Genomic DNA, 24,088 nt, shown 5'->3' with positions numbered 1-24,088 from the left:
GTGTAAGTAGGCGAAACGGGGGGGGAGTGTGAAAAAGCGTTCAACGTTTATTAATGCTCGGTATACAGTTTACAGTTATGTGAGCTCGGACCCAAATGCTGTGTGTCGAATCAATCGCGCGATCAATCGCGCGATCAGTCTCTTCATTAAATTTCTTTTCCTCGATTCAATATCAGACGGTGTCGACGTGTTCGCGGGCCTCGTATGAAATTACACATTGCGTCATGCATATACCTACACCTCTACACACGTAGAATGCGTACGTGAAGAAACGGAGGAGAGAGATCCATTATGTATAATATTAAGTCGTGAGGAATTATATCTGTAATTGTATATAAATGTGTGTGTATGTGTGTGTGAACGGCGAGGAGTCGACTTGTGATCATCGGCGGTATTAATCGGAGGTACTCTACGGCAGGCGGGTTCTTGCGTCAAGGTCATAGGGTGAGCATCTCATCGCCGCTGTGCTTCTACTCCAGATCGTGCTTAGCGCGAGAGCAGGAGAGGCAGCAGGACTCCTGATAAAATTGATAAGAGCAGAGGCGAGCCTGCGTGACTAAGTGGCAGTTGGGTACCTTGTCCTTGCAGAGTGGATTGTTCTCAACACCTGAAACGTACGCTGCGATGCAGAAGATGCAGGACCACTGTTTATCGCGTCGCATCCACGTTGTTGCAGAAGGTTAACACATGACAGCGATGAAGTGTGTATTTGTTAAACTACCCGCGTCCATGGAATTTTACAAAGTCCCGCTTTACCGTTCGATATTTCGGGCTCGTCTTGGATCTGCAGCACCCTGTGAGAGCTCTCCGGCGCGCGCAGGTCGTCCTTGCAGGGATAGTCGTTGCATACCCTCCGCGGTAGCGGACGGTCTTCCTCTCGGCAGTGAACCTGATGAGACTCCGGCAACTGGCCGTCCGGATTCAGACACCGGACCTCGCGCTTCTGCACACCCTTGCCGCAGGATCGCGAACACTGCGAGTCATAGTTTCGTTAAACGTCCTCCTTGCTGCCTCATTTGCTCTCAGACGGATGAGGCTTACCGACGTCCAGTCCGACACGAACCAAGCGGACACGCAAGGACGCTCCCTGCACGGCTTCTTGGTTTCCGGCTTGTTCGCGGGGCAGTTCATGTCCAGGACGACGCGCAGAGAACCACGGAGAGTCGTCACGCAAACCACATCTCTGATTTGTTCGCCCAAATCGCAGCTGGAGGAGCACTGAGGAACGTGAAAGCATATTTCTTTCTTAATATCGGCGAAGCCTCGTTTGCAAAGCGCCGCGCCGGCTTGCAGAGCTTGCAGAACATTGTAACTTTTATACGCAAAATTATTCTTTTATGAGCTCGTAGACGATCAGCTGCTCAAGACCGACCTCCGTCCAAGGTCCCGTGAACCATTGACCGCTGCACGTCCTGTTGCTGGAGCAATCCCTGGAGGTCTCAGGTCGACTCGACTCGTCGCAACGCTCCTCGTCCGTGCTTGTCTCGCACAAAACTCTTCTAGTCTGAACCCCAACTCCGCATTCCGCCGAGCACTGAAATCATGAATCCTCCCTGTTGGTTGCCGGCGGCAATAAAGTCATCGTGGTCCAATTGATACTTAACATAACGTTTGTGGTCGTCTGTGATGTTGTTGCAAGATATTTGTACATGTTAACGATGGTATTGATAGAAAGCACCACATTTGTCTGTTGCGCGTTTGAACTTGAAGGGAAGCTAGTAGCAGAGTCGCGTCTACCTGGTCAGACCACTCGGTGAACAACCACTGCGGGCTCTGCAGCTTCGCGGAGACGATGTTCAATGGCGTCGACTTCACCAGACACGGCCCCAAGTCGCAGCTTTCGTAGGCTTCAGGTTTCTCCGAGAGCTCGCAGGGTGCGCCTAGTGTGACGCAAGTCACGATCCTCGACCTTCTTCCCACGCCGCAGGACGCGGAGCACTTTGGAAGACGGGAGACATAACGAAATGTCACTCGAAGCGTTTTCGCACTTTTATCATTTAGACTATTGTTCACGGCACATAATCCGTGTGCCGGACGAAACACGCCTTTAAATTATCACGTCTGCTTCCCCAACACCCGCGCGTTTTATTAGACATCGAAACTCGCGCGTGCAGCAGACGCCGGTTACTTATGTCGCTTTCGCAATGCAGGATAAACGGCCAGGATAAACGTACAAATCGTTTCGTTCCGCCGAGACTGCGTACACTGTAAACTGAAGTGTGTTGCAATAACAAAGCTTGAAGCGTGTTAAAGTATGTCTCCACTTTAGACGTACAAAATCAGCAAATTAAATTAACACATATATGTATGTTAAAAGAAGATATTTATGTATAATCGTTTGTATGTGTGTTAATGGTTAGGTGTATTAAAATAACACACTTTCAGTGTGTTATGAAAGTATATTAAAATAATACATCTCAAATGTGTTATGAAGGAATATCAAAATAACATACCTCAAGTGTGTTATGAGGGTGAATTGAGCAACATTGCAAATCCAAGTGTGTTATTTTGAAATGCACAAGCGTGTAAATGAATGTGAATCTTTTTTACACATTTCTTCCATCGTAAGTCACGCGTTATCTAACATATTACGTTTAAACATATAATAATGAATAACATATAATTAATGATTTAGTCTGTAATAATATGAAAGCAAGTTATTATTACATTAATTTGTTCAATAGATGCGATACTTTTTTGAAGGCGAGTAATCGGCGGTGTTTCGTAATCGTCGATTTGTGTTTTTCTCACATGTATTTTTTTTTAATACACATATGTGTGTTCATTTAAACGTGTGTTAACAAAATTAGTGTGTTATCATGAATACATTACTAGTGTGTTACGCGACTTGATGTGTGATATATCATGCAAATGTGTCCTCAGTGTATTTCGATTATCATTCTGTGTCTAAATAACACACTCTACGTGTCTCACGGGATTGTTGAGGAAAAGTAACACGTTTCTGCAGTGTGTTATAAAAACATGGTGTGTTATAAAAACACACTTTTGTCACAGAAAACGAATTATTTTGACACTTAGTGCACTTAGTGCTTTAAGTTAAGGCACTTAGTGCCTTAACGCCAGCTAATGTGTCAAAATAACACACTAACACTCGATTTTAACACACATGTTCCGATGCCTAGTTTTACAGTGTAAAGTCACCTGTGACCAAACGCCCACGGTCCATCGCGGCGCCGGCGATGACGTCGGCGTCGACGTTTGCCTGGTCTCCTCGTGGCACGCCGGCATCTCGCACACCTCTCTCGTCGGCAGATCCGCCGGTTCCATGCAGGCACTGTCGGCGACCCGCATCGTCAACGACGGTTTCACCTCTTGGACACACTCGAGCTCCCGTGTGCGCACTCCCGTGCCGCAGGAAGTGGAACACTCGCTCCATGGTCCGCCGCGCCACCTTCGAGAGCGGACAGTCCCCGCGTGAGTTTTAGTGCAAAGTCCGCTGGTCGAGCGGTGACTCAGATGGTTAATCGTGTGAAATCGCCCACGATCTGAGAGAATCGAAAATCATGGGACATTGTTTCTCGGCGAAGCCCTCGCGGCGATTACCTCGCGGTCAAAGTCTGGCTAGGTACGAACCGCTTCCACTGCGTGTATTTAGTTCCTAGCCATCGCGAGCGAGCAATCGCAACTTGGCAGGATCCAAGCAGGATAGTCTTGAGATCTCGTCATTTTTATATCACTTAGCAACATCGTGAAACTTTAACCCTTTGCTGCATAGTGGTCCTCCCAGAGTGCCATTCAAGTTTGTTTTCCCAATAATTTAAATTTTTCACATATTTCTTCAGCATATTTGGTACCGTTAGGCTACTAAATCTGTTTCTCTAACTAATATGTCAACTTTTAGAGTTATTTCAAATAAATAATTTGTTATTAATAAACATATACTGAACAAAACTGTCGTTTTTAGAGAATAAATTTGTTTACATGAAATTTTAAGCAATAACGTATACTTCAAAATCATTATCTGCGGGTTTTCGGGGTCGCTGAATACAAATCCGGTGTGAAAAATACAAAATTCAAAATGACGGATCTCATATGACGAATATAATTGTAGAAATGAAACAATTCAATCTGAAAATGGCTATTGATTGGGTTTTCTTCTATCGTAGATATTCTATAATTGATGAATTGATGAGTGTGATTGAAGATCTTTAGCTCTGGCATTTCGAATTTTCGATAACGAATTTGTAATTCTATAGCAACCCTCGAAAGCCCTTAAATAACAAATTTCAAGCGAATTCGGCTGATTTTGAAAATTTCGCCCGCCATAGTAGATCCGCCATTTTGAATTTCGTATTTTTCATACCGAATTTGTATTCAGCGACCCGAGTAACAAGCTTCACAAATTATTATATTCATTAGAAGAAAACGGGTGCAACAATGGGTTAATTTGACTCATCTTCTGCGATATATTTCCTTGCGAGTGGAAATCGACCTACCTGAGTAGACACGGCCTGGCGTTGCACCTGAGACGAACCTCCCGTGGCTTCTCCAGCGCGTGGCACCTCTTCTCCGGTACCTGCTGCTGCGTGTGCTCTTTGATGCACGCGTGCCTGAGCACCTGGACACCTTACGTAATACACAGAAGCCCTTTTCAGGCCCGCTGATTCACAATGAAATCGCTATAAAGCAACATTTTCGCAAACTAATCATCGGCTCGTTTACCTCCGCCGCAGGACTTGCTGCACTCGCTGTAACCGATCGCCCTCCAGCTGAATTTTCTTCTCCTATAACGCCGCGGCAGATACGGCGCCGCTGTTACGTCGACCAGCGCGGGTCCGTTCTCGATCCTAAAAATCGAATGTCCGCTTGACAAGGTCGAATAACGTTTACCATTTATATGTATCAGGTGTTACAGTTAATACACCGAAAATAATTAATGAGTGTTTATCGGTTGAGTATAATCTTTACCTTCTGTTTTGCAAGCCCGGCTCGACGTCTTTATTGGTAACTACAAATGAACAATATCTTTTTCTTTTAATCTAATGAGTGACAACAATGCCAATGCTTGTTCGATGACGCGAGACAATACCTGCGTTATGCGCGAGATGACTGTTGCGCTGCAGATTTGCGTTTCCGGGAATTACGTATCGATAAACGATTCCAGGGTTCGGCTCCTGATACAATACCTGCGGCATAATGGAGATAACAATAGGGAGGGAATTTTAGCCTCACATCCGGAAGTAGAAATATACAATTTAACTCCACTCCAGATACACTGCCTACGTAATTTATCTCGATGTGTCGTGGAAAATCAGCGGTGAAAGGGTTAAGTGGAACTCGGTTGAACCTATTAACGCCCACGATTGCTCGAGCACAACAATGTTCCATATCGCCATTCGTGAGCCGTTATTGTTACGATCACGTTACAACAATATTTGCCGCTTGACCGACGCGAGATACTCCGTAAATGTATAATATGTCAAAGTCGTTCTTCGCGTGCGTGGGACGCTTTTATAGATATGTGTTAATTGAATCTGTTTTTCACACAATATGCGTTGCGTGTATAAAGCAAACGAAACGTACATTTATCGCGACGTACAATGTGCTTGGAATTTACAAAGCAGTTAACCCTTTCACTGCTGAATTAACTTCCCTTGAGAAAATTATTAAAATATTTGGTAGTCCTACGTTTTTTGGGTCGCTCATTACGAATCTAAAGTCAGATTTGTGAAATTCAAAATGGCGGACTCAATATCACGATCATGATGTACAGAATTTATGAAAATTCCAATTATTATTAAATAATGACCAGGTCGTAATAAGAACATATGATTCTAGACGATGGTACTCGATCGAGCTGGAAAAGATTTATATGGGAAAATGTTCAATACTGCATATTTATGCTAACTAGAAATTAAACATTCATTTTTGAGTAAAATAATATCGATAGATAATATAGATAGCTCGATAGATAGGATAAGATGGAGATACAGAATGAAAAACTAGTAAAATAGAGCTAGAAAGTGCAAAAAAATCAAATTTCGGCCGTTTTTGTAGAAATATTTGTTTAGAAAAAAAAATCTAACCTGCAAAAAAATACTGAAAAAAATATATGTTTTCGTACAACATCAGAAGAATATTTGGTGAAAATTTCAGACCTCTACATTCAATACTTTCCGAGGAATCGATTTTTCCCTAAAAAAAGCATTTTTTTTCAACTTTGATTTGTTATAAATAATCACAAATGAATAATTGGGTATAAAAACCTATTGTTAGAGTATGTTGAATTGTTGTGTATGATTCAGTTATCTGGAAAACTCAAATCCCCGATTAGTTCTTCAAAATTATGTGATTTACAACGCAAAATTAAATCAAAAAAAGGTGGGAAGTATACTTGCATATTTATGCAAGGGTTAAATCGTGCGTTGATCCCTCGTGTAAAGCGGAAGTCAAGCTGCTTTCAGGATTATTTATAAACATTCCATCGCGTTACTCACCATAACGTCTATCGACTCCTGCAACGGACCCGCGGCGGAAAAGCTCTCCAAATTGTGAGGGCCTTGACGAAGATAGACGAACGTCGTTCCGGCCGCCTTGTATTCGCCGGACCAGTTGATATTGTAATTGCCGTTCAACAAATAGCTGCCATCCTGCAGTCTGATCGCTGGAAATTCGTCGGTTCATCGCATCGCGCACTTCTTCAGGCACAGATATCGCACGATAAATTCCCACAGTCCTGTTCTGAGACGCGTCTCTTGTCTGTTTAACGGGAGTTTCACGGAGTGCGCTGGTGATTTTCTAACGAAACCTAACGTGTGTAAGCACTCGCGCGTAAAGCAACCGGCGTCCTTTTGCATTGCGTTAGAATGTATTTTTAGCGCGCGGCGCGCGAGCCCGCTAACAAAATGTATACGCGGTTACTTTGTGAATCTTAAGAACGTTGCAAAGGACGTGTCTGAACAGAGTTGAATACGAAAACATCACGATGACCGCGTTTGCTCGCAAATGAACTACTAATGCTGCTATTCATAGAGCGGCGAGATGGTCTTCGACACGTCGATTGACACGGATCACGCCAAAGCTGGCAATCACCGCCGTTTAAGCGAGACCTCAAGCGCACAATGGCGGTCGTTTATGAGCGAGTTTACGGTCGCGCGCGATTTATGTAATCCACGTGGCACGGGCCGGTGCATCTAATTTAGCGGGACTGCGCGGGTCCCGTTCCACTTACGACGCCGCGACTGATTAGATTACGTCGCCTTGCTGGACATACCCGGCGTGATTCATGTGACGATGAAGAGAAAAAGCGTGCCGTGAGAGATTCAACTCGCGATTCTGCGAGTTGAAAACTCTCGGCGGACGTCTTCGCGCGTCACACATTTCAGATCTTTCACTTTCGCGAGAGACAAGAGAAGAAGAAATGCATATTTTCCGAGACAAGAGGACATTTTAACTCTCACGTATTTCTCACGGAGAATTTTAGTTCGTTCGATACAACGATGCGAAAAATTTCTAAGAATTGGTCGAAAATTGACGACCACATATCATATATTATGCGGTTTTTCCGTTTGATTTTTATATTCCTATTGTTTTCCTGCGAGATGCATATCTTCCGAGAAAAGAGGAAATTTTTACTCTCACGTATCGTTTTCGGAGAATTTTAGTTCGTTCGATACAACGATACGAAAAATTTTTTTAAATTGGCCAAAAATTGGCAAAAATCCAAACGTCTGTCTTATGCAATTTTTTCGTTTGATTTTTGTATTTGTGTTATTTTACTGCGAGATGTAATTTCATGCGGAGCGATTTCTTGTCCTTTCCTCACGCGTCATTTATCTCTGCTGATTAGGTGCGAATAATGGAAGGCGCGATCGTGTCGGCGGTAATGAAGGTTCCGACAGCATTGTTAACGATCGCGACTAATCACATCGTCGGCTTATCGGCGGCGCGATCGTTTCATGGGAGACGCGTCGATTACGATCTGTTGTTTGCATCCTGTGAAAGGCAGTCATTACGTTGTTCTGATCGGGCGAATGAATGGATTCAGCCGACGTTGCCGAAGGCGGCAACGACGACCACCTTCGGCGTCGTGCATCGACGGGTGATTCCTGATCGAATTTTCAATTTTACATAACTACCGAATTTGCGAACCGGCGGTATTCATATTTTAAACATTAATCTACCGTTATTAATCATCACCTCCCTCTTCTATCATTTTATATTTTCCTTGTTGTCATTAATACATAATTGCTCTTGTTTTAATTGACAACGTTGACCTTTCGTCAATTATTGCCACGACTATTTTGTTAGCAACTCTCCAAGCTTTTCTCAGGCTCGGGAGGAAAATATCGGGAGGAAAAGGCTCGCGAGTTATTCGTCTCGCTAAAGCGATTAAAATGCGTTCATGTTTCACACGTGTATTAAATTCTTTAACAAGTATAATCTTGTCAAGGATCAAGAAACGCGCTATATAATTGTTGATTGCTTCATCTTAGAGACAGCGCGCAGCCTGACGATAAAGCGAGAAGAAACGAATCGATTGGTTCTCGCAAATTCGAGAGTCGTAACCGCCGATAGCGATATCTATTCGTTTTACGATAGGCAGTTATTATCCTCCTGCGAGGTCTTTCCTGCGAGTCGGCACTGGGACGCGCTCGATGTGCGCCGGTAATTAACGAGACAATTAACCTCGCCGACATTGACTCCACGTTCGCATTAGTTCCCGATGACCCTCGCGGACATCGTTTGCGCTTTGCCGTAAATAAAGTTTTTTGCAGTTGACAAAAAGCCAAGCGGCGACTCGGTAGTTCCGTCGAGTAGCGCGATTTTCATACCGGCGAGTGATTTTCGCTTTCGCAAGCGGAACGCCCGTTGCAAATTAATTTTTGCATGTAATCATCGGCGGGGCGGTGATGATCTTAATCGTCGGGCGCGGTCGCTATTTAACGACCACGCCGCGCCGCACGCGGAACGCAACGGGTCGCCGCGAACGCAAGACGGTGGCATAAAACGCTGAGAAATCGCGGTAGGTGGAAATGCATTCCTCGGCAACCGGTTGCCCGCGTTTTCCACGAAATCCGCGGCTGTGTGCCGCTGAGTTATTCTACCTGGCGCCAATCGCTCGATTAATGTTTGCATTGATAGGATCTGGAAACACCGGCGGGGGAGAAAAAAGTCACTAGTCACGATGCAACGTCCAATTTACATTGCAAAACACACACACACACACACACAGTGTGTTGCGGCATGCGTCGGCATCAATTTATATCCCGTAATAAAGCAATTACCGTCAATTTACTCTTCCTTCTCTCGTTCCGCTGCTCGATACGAGCGTCGTATACGTGTGTAATCGCAACGTCACGATTAGAACAAAAGAGGAGAAAAACGAAGAGAACAACCGTTGAGAAGGTGTTAAAATATCGATGACGCGAGCGACGATGGACGGACGACGCGCTCCGCGAAGCATCTCGAATCTCGCTCGCGAGTAAACGGAACAGCGCCGAGAAGCGGCCGTCATCCATATGGCACATTTTGCCAGAAATTTCTATTTCTTACCGAGATAGTTCTGCGTGTGACGGAGTTCGGTCACGTTCAATGCCAAGGCGCCACGCGGGACCACCGCCACCAGATTGTAGCCCGGCTCCAAAGTCGGTTCCGTGAAGATCCCATCTATGAGATGACCGCTGCCAAATCTAACGGCACACTGAAAAACGGTCACAATACGTGTATGCGAGAAATTCGCTCGTGGCAAGTCGCGGCCGCTGGATCGAGAGGATTTTCAACTTTCAGATTTCGGCGCGCCGCGCCGAGGGAGAGCGAAGTTCGCGGCGGCCGCGCATCGGACGGTCATCGCCGCGTGTCGATCATTCGCTGACGTCAAAGCAGGGAACGGAGACGCGCGCGAGAACGCGAATCACCGCGCTGATGCGGATCTGCGAAATGAATTAATAGGAAGCGACACACCCGCTTTGCGGTCGACGCTCAGACGGGCAGACAGGCGATGCGCTCGTATGCTCGATAAGAATCTCGATTTCCGTGTGCCGGATGCGCCGCGTCACAAAGAGGGACCGCGAAAATGGCGGCGAAAGGAGCATTCGTCGGAAACGGCGATTCATCTTTCTGCCGACCGGCGGGAACGCCGATCTCTCGCGCATTTCGCGATTTTTCCAGCGCTCGTCTTTCGATCGCGACCTTTTATTTCCAACGGGCTGCGCTTGGATCGGACGACCGGTGACAGAGCGGTGCGCGGGCTGGCCGAGACGGTGGAAAATCGTCGTCTAAATTTACGCCGTGACAGAGCCGCGATTTCGCGTTATCCCCCTCTGAACGTGCATTTTGCGATCGCGTGTGGCTCTGGAAATCCGTGCAGATGCGCTGAAACGTCTCTTGAATAATTTCCCTACAGATAGATTTTAATGTCAGCCATGAAATGCAGGAGTAACGACGCGACGCGCACACTCGTGCGAAGGAGTTAAAACCGAATTGGAATTATCGTGCAGGACATTTACCGGATAAATATGAAAATACAATTTGACACCACACGAGAAGCAAATAACTGATACAGAGAGAAATAAAGAAATGTAAAAATAAGCGATAAATAAAAGTTTAACAACCGTGCACCCAGAGAAAAAAAGCAATTTCAGAATAAGCGGAATCATCTCAATTTTAAAGGATTTTATTCTGGCCTCAAGGGGATTCCTCTGAGATTAAGAGGAAAATATTATAAACGTATTAATCTTAAAGTTGAAGGAATTATATGTTACATGTATAATGCAAATCTGATCGATTTTAATATAAATTTCCTCTTTGAAAAATCACAATTGCAAATTATGAATATTTCTTTTGGGTGTGAGGAAAGTTGCTATTAGGTGTGTGAATTAATTCGGTCCATCTGGCGGTCAATTGCTGTACTATGTAATTTTATAACCTCTAATGTCTGCAAAAGGCTTTGTTTTTTAGTTTTGATATCTGGCAATAATATTATTTTTGATTGTTGATAAACGTTTGGCTTTGTAACAATAACATCGTGTTTATCTGATTCGAAAATGTCGAAATTCGTGCCAAAAAAGCATCATTTCCGGGAAGTTCTCATTTTCTGTTTTCATTTGAAGAAAACAGCCGCTGAAGCTCATCGAATGCTCGTAGAAGCTTATGGTGAAAGTGCTCCCACCGATAAATCATGCAGAGAATGGTTTCGACGTTTCAAAAGTAATCAGTTTCAGCGTCGATGGCAAACCTCGTCCAGGTCAGCCGAAGAAGTTCGAGGACGAAGAATTGCAGGCGCTAATCGATTAAGATCCGTGTCAGTCGCAACATGAACTCGCGCGATTGTTGAATGTTGATCGATCAACAATTTCTGTGCGTTTGGCAGCCATGGGAAAGATTTACAAAGAGGGAAAATGGGTGCCATACGAACTGAAAGAAAGAGACATCGAGAAGCGAAAAGCCATGTCTGAAATCTTGCTTGCCAGGCAAAAAAGAAAAGGTTTCTAGAATCGTATTGTAACTGGAGACGAGGAGTGGATATATTTCGATAATCCCAAACGAGGAAAATCCATTAACGACCCAGGAAAACCATCCACATCGATACCAAAGCGGAATATTCACGTCAAGAAAATAATGATCTGTATATGGTGGGACCAGAAGGGTGTAGTGTATCATGAACTATTAAAACAGAGCCAAACCATCACTGCCGCATTTTACCAACAACAATTGATCCGTTTAAACAACGCATTGAAGAATAAGCGGTCGGAATATGCAAAGAGACACGACAAAGTGATCTTCCAAAGTGATGATCCAGCACGATAACGCTCGGCCACATGTTGGAAAGATTGCGAAGGCCACCTTGGAAGCACTTGGCTGGAACGTTTTACCTCACCCGCCGTATTCACCAGACATTGCTCCATCCGATTATCACTTGTTCAGATCAATGGCTTTCGGACCAACACTTCAACAATTATGAAGAAATAGAGAAATGCCTCAATGAATGGATCACTTCGAAGGACGAGTCGTTCTTCCGTCACGGAATGCAACAACTGCCAGACAGATGGGAAAAAATAATAGCAAGCTACGGCAAATATTTTGATTAGTGTTTTTCCTGTTTTCTCACACTAAAGTCCTTTTTCGGAAGAAAAAACGGACCGAATTAATTCACACACCTAATAATAAGAGGTCATGAGGTCGAAGTCATGCGGTTGCGCACGATTAATTATCGCGGAAGGGCAACAGCGCAGCCGACCAGGTGTCGAAGAAACACGAGAACGTGATGAAATAAATGTATCCAGATAAAAAGCGAGACACAATAGCTCTGTCCTTGCGGGAGGACCATATCGCGCGTCGTCCGCGCGATTTATTGGAGATACACGTCCGGCTGCGTATCCTATGTATATACGACGACCACCGAAATAGTTCGAAAGCGAGGTCTCCCGCACATCAGGGCGATGGAATGTTTTCGCTTCGCGGGGCCAGATCGCCGCGCGAGATCATCAAGGTTAATTAAGCGATCAAACGGCGGCTGGGGCTGCGAGATGCGCGATTCGGGCCGAATCGCGATCAAAGTATCATCACGCCGCGCCGTGCGCGAGCCACGTGGCCCCGTTCGCAAGCCGCCGTTCACTCAGCGCGACTCCACGTGAGCCACGTCTAATCTACACGCGAGCTTCCTCTATTGCCGGTATCTGCGGCAGTAAATCATTTCTCCAGGCGCGCATTCTCCACCCAACGAGTGACTCCCGTACCGCTCGCCGTGGCGTCGGATCGTAATTAATCTTGTTTATTAATCCCGGAATCCGCCGCTATCTGCGGCGCTTATCAGAAATGCCGTTCGCACTTCGGCAGAAATCTCCCAAGGAGAAAAAGAGGAAAAAATCCGGGCGAACAAGCGAACTCCCCCCTTCCCCCGCCAACCGTGTTCCAAGAGAGAGAGAGAGAGAGAGAGAGAGAGAGAGAGAGAAAGGACGATAGAGGCGAGCTCTCGCACGAGGTTCGTTTCCAAGCGAGTCTAATCGGCGAGCTGCACATCAAGCCGCGCCCAAACCGACACTCCTCTCTCCTCAATTGGATTAGCTCGGGATGAATGTCGACTTGCCTGCCGTTTGTGTACGCGGTGAGATCGCGCGAGATGTTAATTGTATGAATATCGCATGAGCGAATTTGTAAATCAGCGGCGGACAACGTGCGCGCAATGGCGTCGGGCGCGCCCGGGGCGTCCCGGCTGGAGACGCGAATGAGAGCGGAATAGAATTCTTCCGTTTCTTTTTTCCTCTTTTCTCTTTTCCCTTCTTTCTTAAGGTCGGACCGACGCTCCTCCGACGCAGGGACAGATTCAAACGCGAATATATCGACGCGCCCCCCATCTCCGGGGAGATTGAGTGATTCTCGAGAATTCTCAAAATCGACGCACGCGTCTCCGTTTCGACGCGGCTCGAGGCGGTCGCGCGGCGTTGAAAGCGCGATGTGAAGCGCGGCCTCGATGTCCCAGTGAGCTAATATCAAAATTTATTGGTTCGCATCGCGAGTCGTAAATAATAACGAACGAGCCATAATTCTGTCGAGCGCGCGTATGTGCAGCTCCTCGTTGCGGCCACATCAGGTGTTTACACTGCGATAAAATAACGCGCGCGCACGCGGAGCGCCGGAGAAACGTGTATGAATGCGCGACTAAGAGAGAGAGAGAGAGAGAGAGAATTCATCTCTTTCGCTCCCCTCTTTCCCCTCCCTCGTATCTCCCCTCACCCCCTGCTGCAATATCCTCGGAGATTACGCCGCGTTGTGTCGTTCCTCTTACCTAATTAACCGCCTCGCGTAACGCGCTCGGCCCGTTAATTTAACGTCTCATTAATTTAGCCGCGCCACGCAAAAATCAACGCGACGCAGCTTCCTCCCTCCCCTTCTCTCTTTCTCTCTCATTTTCTCCCTTTCTCTTCGTATGTCGCACGCGTCTCTTTGAGAAATTTCCGAGTCGGGCATCCTCGCGAGTCCTCCTGGACTTCGTCCTCCCCTTCGCGTTCGCGCGCGCGCGCCACTTTCGACTTAATTGACCCCGGATGAAGTTTCTCTCGTTGTGGACAACTCGAGCCAACGCTCGGAGAATAAAGTTGTAATAAGATGCAGAGGCAACGCTCGCGGTCGTGGTCGCGGTCGCGGTCGCGCGACCTCCGTCTCCAAGCAGAAGACTTCTACGCGAGCGAGTGTCGAAGTCGACTTTTTCCCCGTCGCGTTAATCCCCGTCGCTAACGAGTCCGCCACCAGTCGATCGCGGCGCGTGTATCCACGGGCACGGAGGACCAACGGCGGAGGATCGAATGCACTTCGTCAGGTTTCTAAGCGCCGGCTCAGCTGGATTATGCGTAATGTCACCGTCGAGAAGTTGAATGAACCTGGGGGGGGGGGGGACAACGTCGCGCCGCGCGCGTCTCCCTTTTTACGATAATCAAGATCGACGGCGTCGTGAGCCGATCGCCTCACGACGATACGCAACATCGGATCTCCTCTTGCTTAGTGCTTATTTTCGGTGCGTTATTTTCGTGGCCACTCAAGCCGTTAAATCCCCATCGCCCTAAATGCGGCACATAATGACGAGCCCGTTGCGTTTTATACATCGCGCCGCTCTTTTTATAGATCCGCTATTGGGTCGGCCAAGCTGAAGCTTCGGTGTCTTCTTTTCTCCTTTTTCTCTCCGTTTCTTTCGCTTTTTTTTCCTTTTGTTTCTCGATACCACCCCCGTGCTATCCTCGTTAGCAGCGCACGTTACTATTGCGCGTCCTTGTGCTGCTTTTAAGACGAAACCGATGATTCTCTCTCTCTCTCTCTCTCTCTCTCTCTCTTTTTATCTCTTTGCGCGAATATTTCGCAAATGCGAAAGACGCGATCGGGCGCTGGCTCTCGATAAGAAGCAAATTAAGCCTCGTCGTCTTCTGTAAAATTAGCGCGACTACAAACGACCGTGAGCGTTCGAGCGTCCAGCGTATAAAATCTTTCGGCGGGAGGAAGCGACTATCACACGCGGAACGTGCTGGAACGACTAGAACGTCGTTGTAGTCGCCTGCGTCGGCCGGGCAGATTCGGTTCCGCTCTCGATCCGACGAGAAATCTCACGAGTCATTAAACAAAACGGATATACAGAAAATAAAGACGTCGTCGCGCTTTTGGGGAAGAGACGGCCGCGTTGGCGAAGACGCGAGCGAACTTTGAGCGCCACGCTCCGGCAATAATGAAGACGAATAGCCGCCACATAAACATGTCAAATACGTTCAAGCAAGTGGAAACTGCAATCTCTCTTTCTCTCATTCTCTTTCTCCCCCTCTTTCCCTCTTTCTCTCTCTCTCTCTCTCTCTCTCTCTCTCTCTCTCTCTGGCTGGCCGTAAAAATTGTAACACAGCGGACCTGAGAGAAACAAAACTTCAGCAACTCGCGGGTTTCGCTCGCAACATATGACAAATGTGTCCATACTTCAACTTTCATTCCGCGCTCGCGACGCCACGGAGATTTAAGGCGAAGCTGATAAAAGCGCGATTTCCGTGAAAAGTTTCCGCCGAAATCCAACGAACGACGAGGTCACTCGTTAACTTTCACTTCTCTCGATACGCGATACTTCGATATTCGTAAAGAGAAATTTTCGGAGCGCGATTTCGAAGAAAAAGCGCGAATGAGAGACGTGACTTTCCACGCGCTCGACAGAGAATAACGTTTATACTTCTTCAATAATCTCGCACGCCAGACGCAGCATTTATTATGAAGAAACCGCATGATTTACGCCGGGAAAAAGGAGGAAAGGGAAAGAGAGACGCTCGGCGGTTAGAATTGGCGATCCGATTTCGAGTCACGTGGCAGGAAGTTGCACATTCTCTCTGATCCGATTATATTATTCCGCTATTCTAAAAATACACACCGCTGGCAACACTTAGCCGCAGGAATGCGTCGAGCGAGACTTCCTACTCAACAGATTCAACGCGCCACCACGCGATCCGCGATTACGGACACCGAAAACTCCGTCGTGTGCGTGTATTACCCGCAAGTTCGATTAATTTCGCCGGCCGCGCGTCCTTAAATTATCTATAATTAGGCTTCTCCTCTCTCCCCATCTCTCTCACTCTCTGTCTCTTAATTTATGCTAATAAAACAGCGTTTTACGCGTGAGCCGGAGCGATCGAGATGGTATTACGACATTATGACCATGAAAGGTTGGTCGTTTGTTCCAATTAACATCCCGCGATATCCTCATGACTTTTCCGCAGCAGAGCGATACTTTTGCCCCTCTGCCCCCTCTCTTTTCTTTTTGCTCGCGTAATTGCGATCTTCTCTTCTCGAGTGTGTTTGTCATTAACACGATCGCGGATTTAATGCGCCTTGTAAGTGCCACCGCACACACCTTGAATCTCGCGCCGGAGGGACCGGAAGTGTCCTTACGCGTGGAAGGACAAACACCGATTACGATCTCGCAAAGTACGCGAGAGACTTATCAACCGCTCGACGGACATTTCTGCTGTCTGCGGACACATGAGCGAAGGAAACTGCGAGTATCTCGAGCATACGAAGCATCACTAATATCGAAGATCCAATAAATTCTGAAGCTCCTGCGTGTTATCTTACGATCCAGTTGATATTCACACAGTTGTTATTCGCGCGCGCGCGCGCGTGTGAGTTCGTGCCTGACAGTTTCTCCGAAATTTATATTCTAACCGCCATGTCTAGCAAGCACGCGTCGGTGCATTAACCTCCGTCTAAAATATATACACGCATTTTCGGGGAATCTCCGTCGCGCATGTAGATAAAGCGACGCCCTCGAAGGAGACTCTTATCGCCGTGGGACGAGGAATCTGTAGTCGTGTAACACATTTTTATTACCTTGTAGAGAAGGAGCAGCTCGACGAGAGCTCTCTCTCTCTCTCTCTCTCTCTCTCTCTCTCTGTCTCGCTCTCGCTCTCTCGCTCTCTCTCTCTCTCGCTCTTCCTCGGTCGCTCCGATCGAAGAAACGTCATCGAACAAAAAAGGAAAAAAGCGTCCGATTCGATCGGTGCCTCGAAGAATATATCCGGGATGAATCCCGAGAGGCTTCTCGAAATTTCTATCTGTGTGTGAACTCTCTGCGGAGAGATGAAATACTGTTGTGTCATTTGGAATAAAACTGATCGAAAAGTCCGTCGTTGACAAGGGCGAGCATGTTCACTCACCCCAATCTTTTCACAAAATCGCATCAAAATCGCGATGTTTCATTCGGTATATTATTTTTAGAACGAAAGGAGAAGCCTGCGTGTAACATCTGCAGTTTCCACTTCGATATTGAAACAAGTAAAGCGACACAATTCAGCCACTACCGTTGAAGAATGAAGAACACACAAATAAAGAACGTGCGCATCTCGCTTCGGTATGACGGTATGATTAAATTTGACTTCTGGGCTCACGCAAGGAAAATGTAAGAGAATTTTTACACGCAAAGAGAATACCTCAGAAGAGCGAAAAGCGCAGCCAGCGGAAATCGCTGGCAAAAAAATCTTCGCGTTGCGTAATAACGCGTCGATTACCGCGCCGATTCCCATAGGTTGTTTCAAAACTTAACTAAAGTTGCTACAATCGAAGTTACGGCAAAGAGAAATGCGATTTACGATGCATATATATTCGTTGGCACATTTCATCGGCCGCCTGCCTATTGGCCATATATTCAACTTGTTATTCGCATTCGGTTGCGTCTAACGCGTGAATTAATGAAACGCGACGATATCATAACGGCCGGGTCGCTTCTCGGGCCGGTGACCCCTGCGGTGACAGGCGGTGCGTGAACCATATATGTAAAAAGTTCGAAAAATTGTCCCCCCTTCTAATGAACGTCGCTTCGTCGAGACCGGCATCGGCAAATGCGAAAATCCGCATCTTCCACCTCGCCGCGCACCGGGCAAAATCGACCGAGATCGACCTTAGCGGCCCGGCGCGATGCTCGTGACATGTGCCGGAACATATTTACGGACAATTTCGCCCACGTCTGATAAATGCCCGCAAGTTTGACATTGAGGCTGCAGCCGCAGTCGGTCGGTCGGTCGGTCGGTCGGTCGGTCGGTCGGTCGGTCGGCTTAATGGCGCAGTAAATCACGCGTCAATACATTCGTCGTTGCGTTGCGCTGCGCGCGGGTTATGCCTTACCGTTAAAGATAGCAGCAAAAAAGGAAGGACGAGAGGATGATGCATCTTGACAGATTTTCGCTCTCGGCCTCACTGTCGACGCATCTCGCTGCAGCTTCCGGTGAGCGCGCACGCTGGTCTCCCCGCGCCTCGTCCGCCTCCCTACGTCATTTTTCACCGCGCGTTAAACCGCCGCGCGTTGCGACAAATTGCAATCGGCTGCGGCCTGTCGGTTGGATGTTTCCTCGATCAGCAGTCACTGTTGAATTGCGGGCGAGTTGTTTCCTCATTGGCTTCTACAAACCCCTGTTCAAGTATCAAAAAATATCGGCGTGTTTAGTTTGAAGTTAATGTCGAATCCTGCTGTGTGTTGCTGAAGGTGCATATTTGGAGGACGCTGTGGATGATTGAAAACATCTGGGCTTTTTTTCAGCGAAGAAGTTGTCGATTATTCTCGTTTTCGTTAAAAGTTTCCTTTTCTCTTTGTATATAATTGGGGGACGATCAGTTTCTCGTAATCAATAAAGCAATAAAGCAAATTGTTTTTAAATAATATAAATAAATAAATAAATTTGTTTTAATAATGAAGCAAAAGAGCCTAGTGCGGTGACATCGCAATTATTGATTAAAGATAAGAAACATCTCGTCTTAAAATTTACTATTCGAAGAGAGAGTCGGATGTATCGATATCTTTCTTAACAAGCGAACCGCCGTGACGGTTCCATTATACTCGTACTCTCCGCGTGAAATCTACGGTATTATCGAGCGCTATCGAGGTTATTCACACGATATTTCACGAACAGGAACGATAAGGACATTACCACAGTAGCATTCCAGAGATAAAGCATCGCAAACATAAACGACGCGAATCGCGAGGAATGCAATTACATCATCGTCCCCATCATCGTTTCACCGACAAGCCGACAATTTCGCGAAAGTTTGATCGGACTGAACACTTTGCATAAACATCGCCAAGTCGGACGCGCGCAAAATGTCCGTCAAATGCCGACGAATTTATCAGCTACAGCGCGTCCCTTTCAATCCGATTTTCTGCGCCATCCGCGAACAATTCATCCCGTTCGTCGGAATCAAGGCGATAGAGAAATCCAAGCGGACGATTCAATTCAAATCAGACCGAAACGCGCCACAAAGTCGCCCGACTTAAATGTATACACAAAGTAAGAAAAAAAAAAGAAATACACACGCGAGCCGCGAGTGTCAACGTCCTCCCGCAGCGTCTCCGCAAATCCCGAGCGAACAGTTTCGCTATTTTTAAATCTCGCCTCGTGTTTTCTCGTCGATCGCTTCTGCAGGGTGCATCATTACGACTCGAACGTCACGATTCGACGGGGACAAAGGAGAGACCGGCGGGATTTATGCGAGGACGTTGCACGAAATATCGCGACGAACGCGCGGGTATAAATCGCCGCGACATTTTTGCAAGATCCGGAAACTCGCTTTGCGGAAAGTCCAGCCCGTGAAAAATCGCAAGAGATCACTCAAGTAGAGATCAAGTGACGGCCGTGTATGCCGAAGCAATTACTCTCCGGACAGCACGCGACCACCGAGCGCGCTCGAGCGCGATTAGAAACGCAGGCGAAAATGCAAATATCGCGCGCCGCGCGTGTCCCGGTGAATGCGCGACGGGGATTAATAAGGTACAAGCGACGCATTATGATAATTCGGCGTTAAAATTTCGCTTGCCATTTATTTAATTAATAGCTCGCCGCTTAATTATCCCGCTATTGCGCGCCGCCCGCTCGAGGCGGCTTAAACGATGTTTGACATTCAGATGAAATGTTATGGCGCGACGCCGCGCCGGAGAGGCTATCCGAGGCGAAGGAAATTGGATATTAGAGAAGTCATCGGCTGCGCGGCGCGCGCGCGTGTGAGCGCACATGCACGTATAATGCTTTCATGCTCCAGTTGCTAGTGAGCGTTAGACAAGAACCTATATTACCCGTACGTCGACCTGTCGAAGGTGGAGCAGCCCGGAGCTAGAATTATCGGCGAATTACGGCGAGACGGCGAGATCTCCCGCGACTTGCCGCGCTCCATTACTCGTTCCGACGAAATGTCCAAGATCCAAGTCCGAAATCGCGCAAACTCGGAATCGGGATTCGCCGGAATCCCGAGGGGATCAGGATGTGCCCTCGAGGAGATGCCCCCGCGACCACCGTGAAGCAGCCGCTTCCTCCACTTCCACGCGAGACCGGCTCGCGCGATTGTCCTTCGCGCAAATATCAGCCGATCGATCGCAGATAACTTCGGCCACGGGGATCGCGCGCGCGCGCGCGCGCGCCACAAATCACGGCGCAAGCGACGTCGATCGCATGCGGAATGGAATACGCGCCGTCCCCGCGTAAATCTCTCACGCGCGTGTCGCGAGATAAATTGCGCCGACAAAGGCCGCGCAAAGTTGCATCGCTAATTATGCGCGCGCGATTATGCAATCGCGCGCGATAAATCCGCCGCGGTCAGGCGCGCTCGCAGCGCTCTCCGCCGAGTCGCCCCGGAGAGAATTTGCTGCGAAACGGGGCTCGCGCGGGATCGGCCGCTCCGAAACGCGATAGCTATCCACGGCTCAATCTCGCGGCGCACAATGCTCGCGCTGTGTGACACAGTCATGTTCATAAAGTCGTGAAAGAAAAAAAAGACCGCCGATCCGACACGTGAAACGGGATCGCGACGCGCCGGTTATTTACCGGCCGGACGAAAGAGCCGGCCGTGCGATGAATGCAAATTAACCGGCGTGATATACGATCGTTAAAACGCATACGAATTGCTCATTAGCCTCACAATTATCGCGAGGCCGAGTGCATGTCGAATGCGAGCGCGCGCGCCTGCAAATCATACGCCGGCCGCGCGAGTGACGCGCAAACTATCCGGCAAACAATTTTATTAACTTCCCGTGCGTAAATATATGTGTATATATATTATTTATTTAGTTCATGCACGACCGAGTCAGCGAGCCTCGCAATTACGTGAAACGGCAGATTTCGCGCGATCGATCGAATTTCACCGACGCCGCGGGGAACTTGCATCGACATTCGCGACAGCTCGAGTGTTCATATTCAACATCTCTCTCTCTCTCTCTCTCTCTCTCTCTCTCTCTCTCTCTCTCTCTCTCTCTCTCTCCCATTTTTCCTTTTCTCTCTGCGACAGAGTTTCAGCGGCATGAACACTGTAAATTGAAGAGTGCTACAATAGCATGGCTGATGCGTGTTAAAGTATGTCTCCACTTTAGGCATACACAATCAGCAAATTAAATTAACACATATACGTATGTTAAAAGAACATATTTTATATATGTGTTAAAAGAACATATTTATGTATGTGTTAAATATAATCGTTTGTATGTGTGTTAATGGTTAGGTGTATTAAAATAACACACTTTCAGTGTGTTATGAAAGTATATTAAAATAATACATCTCAAATGTATTATGAAGGTATATCAAAATAACATACTTCAAGCGTGTTATGAGGGTGAATTGAGCAACATTGCAAATCCAAGTGTGTTATTTTGAAATGCACAAGCGTATAAATGAATGTGAATCTTTTTTACACATTTCTTTCATCTTAAGTCACACGTTATTTAACATATTACGTTTAAACATATAATAATGAATAACATATAATTAATGATTTAGTCTGTAATAATATGAAAGCAAGTTATTATTACATTAATTTGTTCAATAGATGCAATACTTTTTTGAAGGCGAGTAATCGCCGATGTTTCGTAATCGTCGATTTGTGTTTTTCTCACATGTATGTTTTCTTAATACACATATGTGTGTTCATTTAAACGTGTGTTAACAAAATTAGTGTGTTATCATGAATACATTACTAGTGTGTTACGCGACTCGGTGTGTAATATATCATCCAAGTGTGTTCTCAGTGTATTTCGATTATCATTCTGTGTCTAAATAACACACTCTACGTGTCTCACGGGATTGTTGAGGAAAAGTAACACGTTTCTGTAGTGTGTTACATGGTGTGTTATTGAAACACACTTTTTGTCACAGAAAACGAATTATTTCGACGCACTTAGCGCCTTAACGCCAGCTAATGTGCCAAAATAACGCACTAACGCTCAATTTTAACACACATGTTCCGAGTGCCCAGTTTTACAGTGAATATCAATTCGTCGCGCGGGTGAATCGACGAGAGACTTCCGCCTCCGCGAGGAACGGGCGCGCGCACACGTCGACCACTTGCGGTTCCTCGCTCGGCGCGTCACAATAATTACACTACGGAGATCGCGCGGACGGATTGATTCTCTCGGATCGCGAGCGCCGTTTACGAGCGCTTCTGCGTGCAACACACCCGCTGGAAATACCGCGCGGACATTCGGCGCCCGGCCGCGGCGCGGCGGATCGCGGCAAATTATTCGCGCCGTTTTCCGCGCGTGTGTTTTTTTAGCGGCCCCGCTGTTTGTTAGGCGCGCGCGCGTTACTTTATCGCAGCGAAAACACGGCGCGGGGCAGATGAGGGAGTCCTCTTGCGCAAGTCTTGCGCGCTGCGCCGCGTTTATTTGGACGATTATCGACCCGCCGCGGACTATTAATACGCGTTTACAACAGGCCGAATGGGCAAGAGGCGATTTTCGGCCCGGCGCGGCGTCGCGCGATTGCGACGAATACGCGACACACAGCTGGCGTAATCACAAGCTCGCGCCGAGGCGCTCCTTTTTTCTCCTCCTCGCCCCGCGCCAGCGCACCGGCGGCTTCGCGTTAACCGTCGCTTTGGCAATTATATGGACTTATGTGATAATTATCAGGGACGAAGGCAAAAACGTCGGATTAGCCGCAATCGGTAATTCCGTTCGATCGAGCGCCGCAACTCATGCTGAAAACGCGTTATTGCGAAATTCGCGCGGCTTTTGAAAAGGACCGCTAGCGGGCCCGCCCGGCTTCTGTTTGCATTTGCACGCAAAGCCCCGTTCAGTCTCACCGCGTATCTGAATTGCGTCCCGGCGGATTCAGATCGAGTCGTCTTGCAGTCTTATGCTCGCAAAGTGTCGTCGGCGCGGACGTTTTCACTCGGCCGGCGCACCGCCGCGAGACTCGACTTCATTCACAGTCGAAATTGGGAAACACGTTCATCTGCCGTGCCGCGGCGTTTAATTGGATCACGCCTACGATCGCGCTCGACGATTGCAACCACTTGACTAACCTGTTGCATCGAGTCCCGACTGCACGTGCAACCGTTGACGGGGAACGAGCAGCAAACACGAACACGGCGGCCAAAATCAACTCGCACACTTCGGTCACAGCCGACTCGCCGACAGCCGTTCGCGAAACCGTCGGGCGAGCCGCGCTTCCACCATGTCGCCGAGACTCATCTCGATCAACCGCACTCTGATAACGCACAATGGTAGAGCACGGAGAGCGAGGGTTCGCCGATTCGCAAGGCGAGGATCCTGTCAGGATCAGGTGCTCACCGGGATCAATGGTACCGCAGCCGGCGCGGAGCGGCGGGCGGCGGAATGAATGGAACTTCGCGCTTGGCACGTCGGTGTTTTTGCGCCCGCGAATCTGCGGCGACACGCTCGCGCCTAGAAAAATTAGGCGTGTCCGAGGCGTAGCGAGAGGTGCATGTTGCGGCCTAGACGAGAGAGACCGAGAGCCGAGTTCCTCTGTCAGAGGTGTCGTTTCGTACTGACGGCTCCCGTCGGTGGAGGACCGACTTTATACGTCCGCGTGGAGTCGCGGATCGAGAGCTTTGGGCGCCTCCGTCATCAGACGCGCGTCACCTGGCAACCAAGTATGAAGACGTTATTTTAACGGCGACGTTGATCGACCTTTCGTCGATGCAGGACGCGAGGTCGCACGCGAGAGACGGGAATCGCAGGTTCGACGGAAATTAACGGCGAGATCGATCAAACCTGTCGCGCGAGAAGAAGCACCTGGAGAGAGCACACTCGGTGCGATCCTCGTCGATTCGAGGATAAGAGATTCTGCGTTCTCACTGTAAAACTAGGCACTCGGAACATGTGTGTTAAAATTGAGCG

General features: G+C 47.7%; 1 protein-coding gene across 4 annotated transcripts; it reads right to left on the bottom strand.

The window, feature by feature from the left end:
• Nucleotides 1-5: 5 nt before the first annotated feature.
• On the bottom strand, nucleotides 6-23,727 carry LOC105187123 (thrombospondin type-1 domain-containing protein 4). 4 transcript variants are annotated; one of them, XM_011147734.3, is made up of 14 exons: nucleotides 23,251-23,727; nucleotides 18,097-18,381; nucleotides 9,517-9,664; nucleotides 6,459-6,625; nucleotides 5,051-5,147; nucleotides 4,930-4,969; nucleotides 4,684-4,808; nucleotides 4,458-4,587; nucleotides 3,163-3,412; nucleotides 1,738-1,938; nucleotides 1,373-1,534; nucleotides 1,042-1,218; nucleotides 757-973; nucleotides 6-607 (listed from the first exon to the last, which is right to left on the bottom strand). In XM_011147734.3, exons 2-14 carry the CDS (start codon nucleotides 18,139-18,141, stop codon nucleotides 471-473), a joined length of 1,896 nt encoding a protein of 631 aa, XP_011146036.2. In that variant the 5' UTR covers nucleotides 18,142-18,381; nucleotides 23,251-23,727; the 3' UTR covers nucleotides 6-470. The 4 variants fall into 4 exon arrangements, with proteins under 4 accessions (XP_011146036.2, XP_011146037.2, XP_011146038.2 ...); XM_011147735.3 differs by having other exon boundaries at nucleotides 23,519-23,727; XM_011147736.3 differs by lacking the exon at nucleotides 23,251-23,727 and adding an exon at nucleotides 20,036-20,309.
• Between the last annotated feature and the right edge of the window lie 361 nt (nucleotides 23,728-24,088).

This window comes from Harpegnathos saltator, unplaced genomic scaffold (assembly GCF_003227715.2).
Source record: "Harpegnathos saltator strain DR-91 unplaced genomic scaffold, Hsal_v8.6 scaffold381, whole genome shotgun sequence".
In the NCBI taxonomy this organism is placed as follows: Eukaryota; Metazoa; Arthropoda; class Insecta; order Hymenoptera; family Formicidae; genus Harpegnathos; species Harpegnathos saltator.
This window is presented reverse-complemented; position numbering and strand designations above follow the sequence as displayed.

Excerpts from the sequence above, each read along its gene's own strand:
- LOC105187123 (XM_011147734.3), bottom strand. The coding sequence starts at position 18,141 with ATGCATCATCCTCTCGTCCTTCCTTTTTTGCTGCTATCTTTAACG. Across the intron at positions 9,665-18,096 it reads TTTTGCTGCTATCTTTAACG|TGTGCCGTTAGATTTGGCAG; the intron begins GTAAGGCATAAC and ends ACCGTTTTTCAG. Across the intron at positions 4,809-4,929 it reads CCGGGCTTGCAAAACAGAAG|GATCGAGAACGGACCCGCGC; the intron begins GTAAAGATTATA and ends TTCGATTTTTAG.